Raw genomic sequence first — 15,078 nt, forward strand, 5'->3', positions numbered from 1 at the left:
TCAGAAGCATACAGTGGGCGCTCATTAAACGATTGTTGATGGAATGGATAGATGGATGGAAGCATCAAGGATGATCTCTTCTGGTTTTCAAATGATTTTCTACTTAGATTCTGGTTTTGAGTCTCCAACGTCTCAGATTCTTCCGCTTTCTATGGCTCAGCACTTCAGCAAACCATTGACCCACTTTCAGTAGCCTAAGGTTAATTAGCATTTCTGCAGCACTGCAGTCTGTCTTCCCGATTGGTAAAATTTATCTGTTCTTCAAGCCACCTATAAGCTCAATTAATGTCGGGGTTTTGTTTGAGGGTGAGAAGTTGGATAAATGTTGCAAATTGCAAATCCTGATTGAGCTCTCAGATCCAGATTGCATGAGAACTTTTTAACCCAGATTTAAACAGGGCATCTTGATTAGTTTAATTTTCTGGTTAAGAGAGGGTTCTGATTTTAAGTACGTTTACAGCTCTTTCAATTTCAACCCATTCTTGAAAACCTTTCTCAAACGTTTTCCTTGACTTAGAAGAAGTAGTCCTCTCCCAAGTAAGTAATGGAGCCTGCTGAACATCGTTGATTCTTTCTGTGACAGCCCCATATGGTTCCTTCCCCATGGTCAACATGATGCATCTGGGCTGTTTTAAGGGTTCTTTTAAGGTACTGCGGTAGGAAGGGTGTGGGAGTGGGGGAGGAGTGCGATCCCATTGGTGGGCCGTTGGGTGGGGAATAGCGTGAGGCAATGTAGAAGTGGACACATGGGGCCAGATGGTGCATTAGATGCTGGCTTTGGCATTTAATAGGCAGTGGATGTTTTTGAGCAAGGGGGTGACGTAAGAGCTGCGTTTCAAGAAGTGGAGTTAACCTTGGTCGCAGAGGGAGGAGCCCGTCAAGGGTCTCTGACAAGAGTCTACAGACGGGGGAGCCAGGGTTGATTTTGAGATGACAGTTTGGAGGGAACTTGGTGACTGGTTGCTGACGCAAGTGAGATAGGGAGGAAAGGAAGGTGCCTCTGGGGAAGATGAGCAGGTGCGCTTGGGTGGTTTTGGAATCCATCTGTGAGTTCAGAAGTGATTGTCCAAGTCCTGCCTCTTCTCTTCACCAGTGTGGGACTTTGGGGCCAGGGAGCCTCTTGAAGCCTCAGTTTCTACATCTCTGAGCAGGGGGGAATCTCCTCCAATGACTTTAGGCCAGTCTGTCTCACATGGAAAGTAACAGTCAACACGGCGGCTGCTGCTGGAACTTGACAGAGACCACTCTTTCCAGCAGTGTCCTGCTCCTTGTTTTGTTCCAGTTAATTTTTATTTACAGGCCTGGGGAGCCCATTCAGACTGAGTAACATGCTTGCTCATGAGGGCATAGCTTATGCTAAACCAAAGAGAACATCCCACAGGCTATACCTGGGATGCACAGTTGAGTCAGGCTTTGTCCAGTAAGTGTACCTGTCTGAGCTCTGGTTGGCCAGAGCTATTGCTGGGCTGATTCCGTTTTAAGCAAAATTAGAGTCGATATGAACTGGTTATACTAGACTGCCTTCTTAAAAAAGAAAAATAAGCTTCTGTCTCCTGATTCATCTTCATTTTGCTGTTTCAAAACTACATAGTTGTGGTATGAATATGCAACTTTGTGTTCAGTTTAATAAGAAGGCTATAAAAGTGCAGTGTTGATTTATAGGTGGTTCTCAGATGTTGTCTAAGAATAAAGGAGAGCCTCTGTACCTCAAAGGAGAATGGCCCCTCGATGAAATCGTTTTCTGCAAATTGTTTCTCTACAGATTGATGATTTTGGCCTTCGCCTAATTTTTCAAATCTTTACAGGATTTTAATTAAGTGATGTTTGGTAGACTTGAGATAGATTGGGCTGTGGAACAATAAACAACCTCTTCGAACACCATCCAGGGGCAGTGCTCTGCACGGCGCAGAGGCCACCCGCAGGGAGCTAAGGGGCCCTGCTAAGCCCTCTTGGTCAGCCTCCTTGTTCCGGATTCCAGATGAATCCAGACAAGCACTGGCATGGGAGTAAGGAAACACCACCGCCGCCAGCCTCCTGTGAGACTGCTGCTCTTCTGGCCTACTCCCTCGATTCACAGAGAATATATTTGAGAGAGGGGATGGGGGGAGAAAAAAAAAAAAAAGATGCCTTAGCCAACCCTGAGAAAGAGGACAGAAACAGCAAGCATAGCAGTTGCTGGAAGTTTGGTGCTGCAATCTGCCAGCCCATTTGTTGATTCTGCATGCCATCCTTCAGTTGGCACCACTGCTGCCAGGAACCACCCCCTCCTTTTTCCATCTGAAGGAAGGGAGAGAGGTACTGCGGCAGGGTTAACTCTTGCTGCCCTGAAGCCTAAAGTTTCTTCTTCCCACATCAGCCTTAATGATCTGTGCCATGTTAGGACCCACAGAGATATTTGAATCAAAGAATTTTAGGGGTTTCCCTGGTGGCGCAGTGGTTGAGAGTCCGCCTGCTGATGCAGGGGACACGGGTTCGTGCCCTGGTCCGGGAAGATCCCACATGCTGCGGAGCGGCTGGGCCCGTGAGCCATGGCTGCTGAGCCTGCGCGTCCGGAGCCTGTGCTCTGCAACGGGAGAGGCCACAACAGTGAGAGGCCAGCATACCGCAAAAAAAAAAAAAAAAAAAAAAAAAATTTTAGAAGTGGAAGGGGCCTGAGGGAATTTTTCAAACAAGAAAAGCAGCACTCGGTCTTCCCAGATTTGACCACATGTGACAGTGGGTAGAGGTCATTTGAATTATGAAGAATGAGGACCTCTAAGGAAACCTTGCTTTTTTTAACCTGCAGCCAGGGATCTGGTCAGTTAGACCAACCAGAAAAACAAACATCAGAGGTGGAAGTAAAGCAGCAGAGCTAGGAAGAGGGAGAAAGGAGAAAAAAAATAGTCTAGCATCCTTCAGAAGACGGCAGTGACATTTTAGGAGGTAACTTGATTAGTCCTGGTAATGATTTAACCAATAGAATGCAGTTATTTATCGTATTCTTTATGAAGTCCTTTAAGAGCACTGATCATGTCTTTCCTGACTTGCTTAATGTGCTTTTGTGGAAATAAGAGCACAATCCAGGGAATACCAGGAAGTCCAAAAATATTGGCCATAACTGCTGCCTAGGGCATGAGGGAGGTGGCTATCCAGATTGTGGAGATTGGGAACGTTTTGTTCAAATTAAAGAACTGCAAATTGTCACTTTTAGCGCATTAGTTAATTTGTGTACCTAGGTGCTTGGAACAGTGCCTGGTGCGTCATAAACACAGTGTATGAGCTGCTGCTGCTACTATCAGTAGTAATAGTAATTATTACAATTTTCAGAGGTGGGACTAGTGTAGAGTGTCTTTAATCAGAAATCTTGTATCAGTTTGTGTGAAAAGCTCTTATTCCTCAATTTAGAAAATACAGTGGAATTTTCCTTCAGGGAGCCTAATTCTCAGAAATAGCCTCTGTCCTGGTTGGAAAATGGTCTGCTTTGCTGCTGGGTGTTGCCAGGGTGGAGGAGTGCTCTCCTTCCAGAGCCCAGGGAGGAGCCTGCACCATCGGGAATTACATGAAGTAACCATTGGTTTCATGCGAAGGGAGACTGGAGTATTGTAACGAAACTTTGTGTGCTTGGTTTAGATTTAAAGCCTGTAGGCTTCTGCTTCTTTAGGGAACTGTCTGGTGATCAGACACAAAACAAGGTGACCCCAGGCCACGGTAAGGGACTGCTCTAGGTCCTCTTTCTCAAGACATGCTCCTTTTCCCCGTGCCAACCCACCTGTGTTCCCCACCAAATCTCCGCTTTCATTCATTTTTCAAGGTTGAACTTACCACGGTTAATGCTACTAACATTTTATTGATAGTAAAGGGTTCTTAACAGTGCCTGAGGGGAGTTCCCTCGTGGTCTAGTGGTTGGGATTCGGGCTCTCGTGGCCCGGGTTCAATCCCTGTTCAGAGAACTGAGATCCCACAAGCCACATGGTGTGGCCAAAAAAAACAACGACAACCCCAAAACAGTGCCTGAATCATCACTCACCACAATCTGTGCTTTACCTGTTTTTTTTTAAAAATGAATTTATTTTTACTTTTATTTATTTTTGGCTGTGTTGGGTCTTCGTTGCTGTGCGCGGGGCTTTCTCTAGTTCCGGCAAGTGAGGGCTATTCTTCGTTGCCGAGCGCGGGCTTCTCATTGCGCGGGCTCCTCATTGCACAGGCTCTAGAGCGCAGGCTCAGTAGTTGCAGCGCACGGGCTTAGTTGCTCTGCGGCACGTGGGATCTTCCCGGACCAGGGATCAAACCCATGTCCCCTGCAGTGGCAGGTGGATTCTTAACCACTGAGCCAGCAGGGAAGTCCCTGTGCTTTATCTGTTTTGTCTTAGTTTTGCGACACAATATTCCCCCCATTTTACAGATGAGTTAATCGAGTCACAAAGAAGCTAAATGAAGTGTGATGCAGGCTACCTGGCTCTCTTACTGGGAGTCGTAATCCCCTAGGGGTGTCTAGCTTCTTCCTTATTAGCCTTTCAGTCTTTGCTGCGTCCCCTCATGCACTAGCCTTGTCTTCTCAAGTCAATTCTAACTCTTCAGAGCACCTTGCCTTATCCTTGTTTGTGTGTGTGTGTGTATTTCCCCCAGACCCCAGCATTCAAAATATACCCAAGGACTAGCATCCCAGTTGGGGTGGGGGGGCAGGAGTGGGTCCCCTGACTGTACCACCTGCTGTGATTGGTTGCACACTGCCCAGCTGAGGTTTTTCCGGGTGTGAATGCTCTCCTGGGCCAGCACATCGTGTTAGACTCCACCCTTTCTTAATGTTGGCAAATGATTCCCAGCTTCACAAGCAGCAGCCTGGCTGCTTCTTCACCAGGGCCAGGGAAAACTTTTTCAGGAACAAGCAGGGACAAGTTGGTATTGGCAGAGCAGACCCAGGCAAACCCCAGTGTCTTGACCTTTGTCCTGGATCACCCACTCTCTCTAGGCCACACACAGTGCTCAGTGCTGCTCCCATCCCCCAGGTTCCACCTGGAGAAAAACCAACCCAGCTCTTTGCCCTTTGTCCCAGTTCCTTAAGGCTATGGCTGACTACAGATCTGATAAATTAGGGTTTATCAGAATCCCTCCTGGTGACATATTTACATTTAAAAGGAGATAATTCCTTTACTGCTCTGAAAGCAGGGTAGGCAAAGGAGGTTCGTAAATAACAGGCCACGTGAGAAGTGAGACGCAGGGGTGTAGGAAGGACTCCAGGTCTGGGTAATCCTGGGTTCAAATCCTGACTCCACCCCTCACTGGCTGTGACCAAGGCAGTTTCTCCAAACCAGTTTCTTGTCTGTAAATAGCACAGCACCTGCACAGTGAGCATTAGCACCCTGGCCAGTTGTAGCCCCTCAGTAAGTGTTCCTTTAACCACCGAACTGCTATGTCTGCCTGCTGTTGTCATATTAAGCACGTAATTGTTTCTGTTTCTTGTTCAGTTGTAAAGTGTTCTCAGCTTGGGATTTTTTAGAAACGTTTATTTATTGTGAAATATGGCTTATATACAGAAGAGTGCGCAAAACACATTTGTACCATTTAGCAAACAGTTATAAAAGTGTCACCCATGTAACCATTACCCTGGTCAAGGAAGACAAATACTGCTTTAAAGTGGTGAACACTTTGTAACAGTGGTTCTCACCTGGGGCCCATTTTGCCCCCAGGGGACTGTTGAAACATTTTTGGTTGTGGTATCTGGGGAAGTGCTTCTGGTATCTAGTAGGAAAGGAATGCCACTAAACATAAACAGCCCCCCATAGCAAAGAATTATCCAGCCCCCAAAGTCAGCAGTGCCCAGGCTGAGAAAGCCTGCTGTAACACAAGCTGATTAGCCACGATGGGACAAACACCGCATTTAGAAACACTAAACACACCTCCTGCTGAAGCAGGAGGTGAACTTTTAGGAAAAGATTTGGCTGCTCAAGAAACCTGTTTGGGTCAAGACTTAGATTTATATGACACATTGTTAGTAATGTCATCCGGCTCAACTAATTGTTCTCCAGGGAAAAAAAAAAAAAAAAAAAAAAGGCCAGCCAGCATTTCAGATGAAGGATCTGAAGTTAATAGACCTTGCTAACAGCATCAATCAGTTTGTATTCTTTCATTGTTGCCAAATGCTTTTAATTTCCTCTGTCACTTTGCACCAGTCTTGGGAATCAAATACTGCACACGTCAGAAGAAGCCAGGTGTGTTCCATTTTACTATTAATTAAATTGTGAATTAATTAAATACTGTCCTCTTCCCAACAACTTGTCCCAACCCCTTTGGTCTTGTGACTCTTTGTCTTTAATCTATTGCAGGATTTAGTTGTTCGTATTGTTTTTATCCTTGGCAACCTGACAGCGAAAAATAACCAGGCTCGTGAGCAGTTTTCCAAAGAGAAAGGGAGCATCCCAACTCTGCTGTCTTTATTCCATACATTCTACGAACTGGATCTGCATTCCCAGAAGCCCCTGGGGAAAGGAGAAGAGGGGCCCAAGGCGCCGAGGCCGGCCCAGGCGGAGGACGTGCTCATCAAGCTGACCCGCGTGCTCGCCAACCTGGCCATCCACCCGCGCGTGGGCCCAGCCATCGCCGCCCACCCGCGCATCGTGGGCCTGCTCCTCGCCATGCTGGGTAAGAAGTGAGGCCCTCTGGCGGCAAGGGTGTTGCCGGGAGATGGACCGGGGCTCGGGTGCCATGGGGGCTTTAGCAGCACAGTCGGCTCGCTTTAACGGGCCTTTTCTGTTCCTTTTCTGTTCAGAACTGCCTCAAAAGTCGTCCAGATTTTTTCTAAAAAAGAAAAAAATGAAAAACGTAGTAATACAAATTATTACTAAAACTCACGGAACTGTACAATTGAAAAGGGTGAATTTTATGGTATGTGAATTATATCACAATTTTTTTTGAAAGCATACCAATCAAATTGTAAAAAATTGGCCAAACTAACCACAGAGTTTAAAATCCCAAATTTTTCCTGGGATAGTCCACACGCTTAAAGTTTATTTATCTTTTTATTTTTTCAGCTTTTTTACATTATCAGCAATTATAGCCCCTAGTCATTCAGGTCCCGTTCCCCCGCCCACCCCACATTAGTCAGTTGGAGCTGCCATAACAAAATGCTGCAGACTGGGTGGCTTAAGCAACACAAGTTTATTTCTCACAGCTCTGGAGGCTGGAAATCCAAGATCAAAGTGCCCGCTGATTCTGTTCTGGGGAGAGCCCTCTTCCTGGCTTGCAGGTGGCTGCATTCTCACTAAGTCTTCCTGTGGCTTTTCTTCAATGTGTGCATGTGCACATGGGAAAGAGAATGATCTTTCTCTTCTTATAAGACCACCCTATCAGATACGACACCACCCTTATGACCTCATTTAACTTTACCTCCTAAAATCCCTGTCTCCAGAAATAATCACATTAGGGGTTAGGGCTTCAACGTATGAATTTGGGGGAAGGGACACAATTCAGTCAATAGTATTCTCCCCCTGGTCCCCCAAATTCATGTCCTTCTCACATGCAAAATACATTCATTCCATCCCAACAGCCGCCCAAATTTTAACTCATTCCAGCATCAACTCTAAAGTCTAAGGTCCAAAATCTCATTTAAATATCATCTAAATCAGATAGATGTGATACATCCTGAGGAACAATTCCTCTCCTGCTTGAACCTGTGAAACCAGACAAGTTATATGCAAGATACAATGGTGGGACAGGCACAGGATAGACATTCCCACTCCAGAAGAGAGAAATAGGACAAAAAAGAAAGTGTGATGGGTCCCAAGCAAGTCCCAAACCTAGTAAGGCGAATTCCATCAGATCTTTTTTTTTTTTTAAAAACAAATTTATTTATTTTTGGCTGCGTGCGGGCTTTCTCTAGTTGTGGCGAGCAGGGGCTACTCTTCGTTGCAGTGCGGGAGCTACTCTTTGTTGTGGTGCGTGGGCTTCTCATTGCGGTGGCTTCTCGTTGTGAAGCCAGGCTCTAGGGGCGTGGACTTCAGTAATTGTGGCATGCGAGCTCAGTAGTCGTGGTTCGCAGGCTCTAGAGCACAGGCTCAGTAGTTGTGGTGCATGGGCTTAGCTCCACAGCATGTGGGATCTTCCTGGACCAGGGCTTGAACCTGTGTCCCCTGCATTGGCAGGCAGATTCTTAACCACTGCACCACCAGGGAAGCCCCCATCAGATCTTAAGGCTTGAGAATAATCCTCTTTGGTTAGATGCTTTGCCTTTCAGCCCCGCCAGGGCAGTGGCCCTTCCTCCACAGCTCTGTCAGTTAGGCCACCAGGGCTCTGCAGGGCGGTCTTGCCCTCAAAACTTTGGGGTGAAGGCCAGTGTGGCCTGGTGAAACTGAGGCAGTGGCCCTGGTGATCTCTGAATCACCACTGGGGTCATTCTCTTCTCTACTAGAAGAATAGTGCATATTCACAGCCAAGTAGCTGTACACTGTGTCCTGTCAAATCCAAGGAGTCTGACAGCCTTCCTTCGTTTGGTCCTGTCTCAGCTCCTTCAGTTCAAATTGGCAGTGTTTCTGCTCACATAATCCCGTAAACTCTTTACTGAGTGATAGGCCAGCCACACCCTTGGTGTTCTCTCCAGCACATGATTTCTTCTTTCTTGCAATATGGATAGGCTGAGAATTTTCCAAATCTTCAAGTTCTAGTTTCTTTTGCTTAACAAATCCTTCTTCAGTTCATCCCTCTCTTCTTATATGTTACTGTAAGCAGTCAGGAAGAGCCAAGCCTCTCCTTAAACACTTTGCTTGGAATTCTCAGCTAAATACCCAGTATCATTGCTCGCAAACTAGACCTCCACAAAACACTAGAACACAAACAATTCAGCCAAATTCTTTGCCACTTTATAACAAGGATCACCTTTCCTACAGTTTCCAAGGACCTGTTCCTCCTTTCCCATCTGAGACTTTGTCAGAGTGGCCTTTGATGTCCATCTTTCTGACAGCATTGTATTCATGATTATTTCTGTGTTCTCTAAGAAGATGGAAGCTTTCTCTCCAGCTCTCTCTTGTCTTTGAGCCTTTGCCAGAATCACCCTGTTGACAAAAAATTAATCAGCAGTGGGCTTCCCTGGTGGTGCAGTGGTTGAGAATCTGCCTGCCAATGCAGGGGACACGGGTTCGAGCCCTGGTCTGGGAAGATCCCACATGCCGTGGAGCAGCTAAGCCCATGCTTAGCTGCTACTACTGAGCTGCTCTACTGAGCCTGCACTCTAGAGCCCGCGAGCCACAACTACTGAGCCCGTGTATCACACCTACTGAAGCCTGTGCACCTAGAGCCCTTGCTCCACAACAAGAGAAGCCACCACAATGAGAAGCCCACTCACTGTAACAAAGAGTAGCCCCCACTCGCTGCAACTAGAGAAAGCCCACGTGCAGCAACGAAGACTCAATGCAGCCAAAAATAATAAATAAATAAATAAATTTATATTAAAAAAAATAATCAGTGGATCAAAGAAAGAATTGGAAAATTTTATTCGAGCTAAATTTGAGGATTATAACCCAGGAAGAGCATCTCAGAAAGCTCTGAGAACTGTTCCACTGGTTAGAAATCAAGGCACAGTTACATAAGTTTTTTTGAGACAGAGGGCTGTACATCAAATGATGTGTTATTGACAGTTTACATAATCCAGATCTAAGCATCATCCTGGTGGGTCATGTGACCCCTTACAAGATCAAGAAGGAATGTTATCTTTTAAGGAGGGAGTCGTCTTGATGCTAGGAGAATGTTGCTCTTTATGGTTGAACAGGTATTCCTACCGATGGGAAAGGTTTGGTCGATGCATAAGGCAGATACACAAAGCACTGTGTGAGGAGAGAGGAGGCCAAAGAGCAGAGAAGTTCTATGTTTAAATTTTTCTGGTCTTGCCATAAAATATGAATTTTATTTCACAACCTTTAACATCCGTATTTCTTGTATACATCTCAGCCTCTACCCATTACCCAGTTCCAAAGCTACCTCCATACTTTTAGGTATTTGTTACAGTAGCACCTCACTGCTAGGCACCCAAACCTGTCTCAGTCTGTTTAGGGTGCCACAACAAAATAGCATAGGCTGGGTGGCTCAAACAACAGACACTTTCTGAAACTTCTGGAGGCTGGAAGTCTGAGATCAGGGTGCCGGCGTGGTTGGTTCTGGTGAGGCCTCTCTTCCTGGCTTATAGACGGCTGCCTTCTCTCTCTTCCTCTTCTTCTAGTGCCACCAATCCTATTGGATAAGGACTCTACCCTTAGGATCTCATCTAACCCTAATTACCTCCTAACAACCCTACCTCCAAATACAGGCTCATTAGAGGTGAGGGCTTCAACATAGAAATTTGGGAGGGGCACAGTTCAGTCCATAGCAACCCCCCTTCCACTTTTTAGACCTTGTCATTTCCCATGGGCACCTCTGCCTACCAGTGTGCAAGTAAATTGCCATCTAGAGTGATCTACTTCGCCACTACTTACCAGACTCTGAAAGGTTGTGTTGTTGTGGAAGAAGCATTCATGCCTGATGAAAATGATATATTGGGGTAATCTTTGAACTTTGCCCCTCTGCTACTCATTTATTGAGTCTTCACTGCATAATCAGTCCTATGCTGTATGTTAAAAGAAGTTTGTCTTAGTTTGCTCAGGATGCCATAACAAAATACCACAGACTGGGTAGCTTAAACAATAGAAATCTATTTCTCACAGTCTGTAGGCTGGAATTCCGAGGTCAAGGTGCCAGCAGGGTTGGTGTCTGGTGAGAATACTCTTTCTGGCTTGTATATGGCCACCTTCTTGTTGTGTCCTCACATGGTGGAGAGAGAGCTCTGGTGTCTCCTTTTCTTCTAAGGGCACCAGCCCTATCGGATGAGGGCCCCACCTTTACGACCTCATTTAACTTTTATCACCTCACAGGCCCTATCTCCAAATATAGTCACATTGTGGGTAGGGCTTCAACATATGAATTTGGAGGGGAACACAAACACTCAGGCCAGCACAACGTTTAAAAAAGTATAGGTTGGTATCTGCTTTCAAGGAACTCAGGGTATGTGTTGGAGGAATATCAGGTGTATAGACAAGAAGCTTATGAAAAGTGCCAGCAGCAAGGGGTACACGGAACATGAAAGCTGAGAGGACAGAGCCACAGAGCCCAGCTTTTGGTGTGTGGGAGTGTAAGTGACTGTGCCTTCCCTTGTTGTGGAGCTGTGTAATTTATTTTTATTTATTTATTTATTTTTAAAATAAACTTATTTATTTATTTATTTTTGGCTCCGTTGGGTCCTCGTTGCTGTGCGCGGGCCCTCTCCAGTTGTGGCGAGCGGGGGCTACCCCTCGCCGCGGTGCACGGGCCTCTCATCGTCGTGGCCTCTCCCGCTGCAGAGCACAGGCTCCAGGCGCACAGGCCCCAGCAGCTGTGGCACGTGGGCCCAGCAGTTGTGGTGCATGGGCCTAGCTGCTCCGCGGCATGTGGGACCCTCCCGGGCCAGGGCTCTAACCCGTGTCCCCAGCGTTGGCAGGCAGACTCCCAACCGCTGCACCACTAGGCAAGCCCTATTTTATTTATTTTTTAACTGGGGTATAAGTGACTGAAAACATTATGTTAGATCCAGGTACACAACATAGTGATTTGATATTTCTATACATTACAAAATGATCACTATCAGAGCCGCGCAGTTTATGAAGCATGTTCACATCTGTTACCTCACAGCAGCTGTGCGAGAGTAGGTTGTTATTTTAGCCATTTCACAGAGGAGGAAACAGGCTTAGTGAGATAAAGTGACTTTTAGAGGTCACAAAGTTAGTAAGTGACAGGGTTACTCTGCATGTTGCTGATCCTTTTTTTAAAAAAAATGTTTATTTATTTATTTGGCTTTGCGGGGTCTTAGTTGAGGCACGCAGGATCTTCGTTGCTGCACTTGGGATCTTAGTTCCCTGACTAGGGATTGAGCCTGGGCCCCCTGCATTGGGAGCTCCGAGTCTTAGCCACTGGACCACCAGGGAAGTCCCTACATGTTGCTGGTCTTAAGGAAGGATTATTAAATTCTGACTGAGGTCTTTCCTTGTGACTTAATCACTTCCACATGATAACTCAAAACCCTACACATTTAGTGTGGGACTGTCTTCCAAGCAGCTGACTGCACATTAAACCGTCTGTGCAAACCTGCATCGAGCTGTTCCAGAAATTCAGTTTCTCTAACAACCTCAAAATTTTCAGCACTTGGACCATACTATCACCCTGTCTCCTGATGATCCTTCTGCATCTGGAGGATCAATTCTTCTCCACCCAGAAGTCAGGGATCCAGCTGTCTCAGAGTCAGCTGTAGGGCTTATTAAAATACCCTTTCCAGGGGCTTCCCTGGTGGCGCAGTGGTTGAGAGTCCGCCTGCCGATGCAGGGGACGCCGGTTCGTGCCCCGGTCCGGGAGGATCCCACATGCCGCGGAGCGGCTGGGCCCGTGAGCCATGGCCGCTGAGCCTGCACGTCCGGAGCCTGTGCTCCGCAACAGGAGAGGCCGCAACAGTGAGAGGCCTGCGTACCGCAAAAAAAAAAAAAAAAAAAATACCCTTTCCAGTTTCTGGTCTTACCCAGAAAAAGGCTTTACCTGAAGGATGGTTTTAGGGTCTTGAAATATGCATTTCAACTACGCCCCTGCCCCCAGGTGATTCTTCTGCCCCTTAAATGTTGAAACCCACTGCTCAGAGAATCACCTTTAGCCTCTCTGGCTAGTGAGGTGCTGGCAGGTGGCTGAAACCCACCCGGTGAGTTCTCATCTGCTGGCAGGCCAAATCGCTTCACCTGACTGTAGCTACCTGGGGAGAGCCTGAGGACCTGCCCTTAGACACCTGGACACATCACTGTGGATAGTCAAGTTAAGAAATAAAGCTCTGCATGATTCATTTTCCTGCAATTATTAATATTCACATGTGAAGTGAGAAAATTCCTGGTCTTATATGTATTTTCTGAGCTTAGAAATTACATTTCTACCTATGAACGAAAGGTACAATGGATAATTTGTGTTTGACTTCTAGGAAACTGATGCTTTGGAGGCAGAAGAAAGGCTGAGAAGCAGATTTGGCCAGAGCTGAAAGGGTTAACCAGGGGGCCCGGCTAGAGTCCTTAGGAGGCTAGGGCTTGTCCCCTCCGTTCCTCCATCACCAAGTCCTCTGGGAGGGTCGGTGCTCTGTCTTGGTCACTGGGGGATTCCCATGTGAGGTCTCTCCAGTGCACCCTCTTGAGGTTATTGTCACTCGGGAATAGCCTACTTTCTTTCTTTCGCTCTAAAGCGATCAGTGAAACTCAAATCTGCTACTTCGCAGACTTCTTTGTGCATAGAATCATGCAGGGAGCTTATGAAAGACACAGACTCTTCACCCTACCCTCAGAAGTTGTGACTGATCAAGTGAGATGTGGAGCCCAGGAGTCTGCATTTTTTAAAGCTCCCTGGCTGGTCCTGATGTGGGTGGTAGAAGGTCTCACTTGAGAATGCTTCAGTCTCTGCATGTTAGAGCTCAGTGCCGTCTGAGGTTAAGCCCAAGTGAAGAAACCCTTCTCTCTAGCCTGCCATGCTGGGCAGTTGTTTGGGCAGGCAGTGAGGTCCCTTGTCTGGTTTTTTTTTTTTTTTTTTTTTTTTTTTTTTTTTTGCGTTACGCGGGCCTCTCACTGTTGTGGCCTCTCCCGTAGCGGAGCACAGGCTCCGGACGCGCAGGCTCAGCGGCCATGGCTCACGGGCCCAGCGGCTCTGCGGCATGTGGGATCTTCCCGGACCGGGGCACGAACCCGTGTCCCCTGCATCGGCAGGCGGACTCCCAACCACTGCGCCACCAGGGAAACCCCCTTGTCTGTTTTATCTCCTGAATGATTTGACCTCCCACGAAAAGCTTTAGTGGGGTGAAGTCACCTCGACAGAGGATCATACGCCTCCACCCTCCCCTTGGCAGCTCAGCTGCAGGGATGAATGTCCTGAGCCCTACGAGGCCCCCCCTAAACTGGTCTCTGCTGGTTCCTACCTGGAGTCTCTGCATCAGTGCAGAAGTGCAATCAGATCCTGGGAGAGGGAGCTGGTCTTCAGAGTATCTGCCTCCCTTAACCAGCCTGGTAGTGGCTTTGGAAAGCAGGCCAGGGCCGGCTTGACTCTGACCTGCTCACTTGCCTGAGGGCAAGGCAGCTGTTGCCCTGTTAGTCCCCGGTGCTCACTTAGTCCTCATTCCTCCCAGCCTGACACCTTTGCTGCACTGCACCCTCCCCCCAGGCACGTGAGAAAGGCATCCCTTGGGACCGTGTCCTCCACCTCTCCCCAGCCCTACTCCCCTCACAGAGGAGTTGCTTGTACCCCAGGACTCCCCTCCAGAGGCCAGTCTCATTGCAGAGGGTCTTTTAAAATCAAAACTATTTCTAGTAAGGACCAGCCTTCTCAGCAAGCGCCCAAATGCAGCGATTTGTTGCCTTAGTGGAATCTCCAAATTCCAGATTCTCTTATATTCATGAGTCAGCTACAGAGGGCTGTGTGGGTGTCTCGTGCTCTTTGGAGGCAAATTATTGCCCCAACTGGCTCTAATAGGCACTCAGCAAGATGCTGTGGAAAGAGCAGGATGGTGGAGTCAGGCAGACCTGGATTCACATGTCTGCTCTATGAAATCAGGCAAGGTATTTAACTTCTCTAAGCCTCAATGTTCTCATCTGGGAGGAGAAAATGGGATATTAGGAGGCTGCTGTGGACTAAACTGTGTCCCTCAAATTCATGTGTTGAAGCGCTAACCCCCCAGTGTGATGGTATTTGGAGATGGAGCATTTGGGAAATAATTAGGTTTAGATGAGGGTACAGAGAGAAAGCAGCCATCTGCAAGCCAGGAAGAGCCCTCACCAGAACCCAGCCATACTGGCTCCCTGATCTTGGACTTTTCGCCTCCAGAGCTGTTAAATAATTTCCTGTTGTTTAAGCCACTCAGTTTACGGCATTCTGTTCTGGCAGCCTGAGCTGACTGAGGCAGGTGCACCTTTAGAGTATTAATTATTGTGGGTTTAAATGTAAGTGCATTTAAAGCGTTATTAATAAGTAACTTCTGTGGGGTTAAATGCATGGAAAGTGCTTGGTGCTGTTCATGATAGATGCCTAGTAGCGGTG

At 47.2% G+C, this 15,078-nt stretch overlaps 1 protein-coding gene across 4 annotated transcripts in view; it reads left to right on the forward strand.

Moving 5' to 3' along the window:
• ARMC2 (armadillo repeat containing 2) overlaps positions 1 to 15,078 on the forward strand; it is a 132,459-nt gene that overhangs the window by 77,054 nt on the left and 40,327 nt on the right. For all 4 annotated transcript variants that reach the window (XM_059083647.2, XM_067011572.1, XM_067011573.1 and 1 more), the window contains exon 13: positions 6,303 to 6,618. In XM_059083647.2, coding sequence (XP_058939630.1) covers positions 6,303 to 6,618 — 316 coding nt within the window. The remainder of the gene's footprint in view (positions 1 to 6,302; positions 6,619 to 15,078) is intronic.

This window comes from Kogia breviceps, chromosome 13 (genome assembly GCF_026419965.1).
Source record: "Kogia breviceps isolate mKogBre1 chromosome 13, mKogBre1 haplotype 1, whole genome shotgun sequence".
In the NCBI taxonomy this organism is placed as follows: domain Eukaryota; kingdom Metazoa; phylum Chordata; class Mammalia; order Artiodactyla; family Physeteridae; genus Kogia; species Kogia breviceps.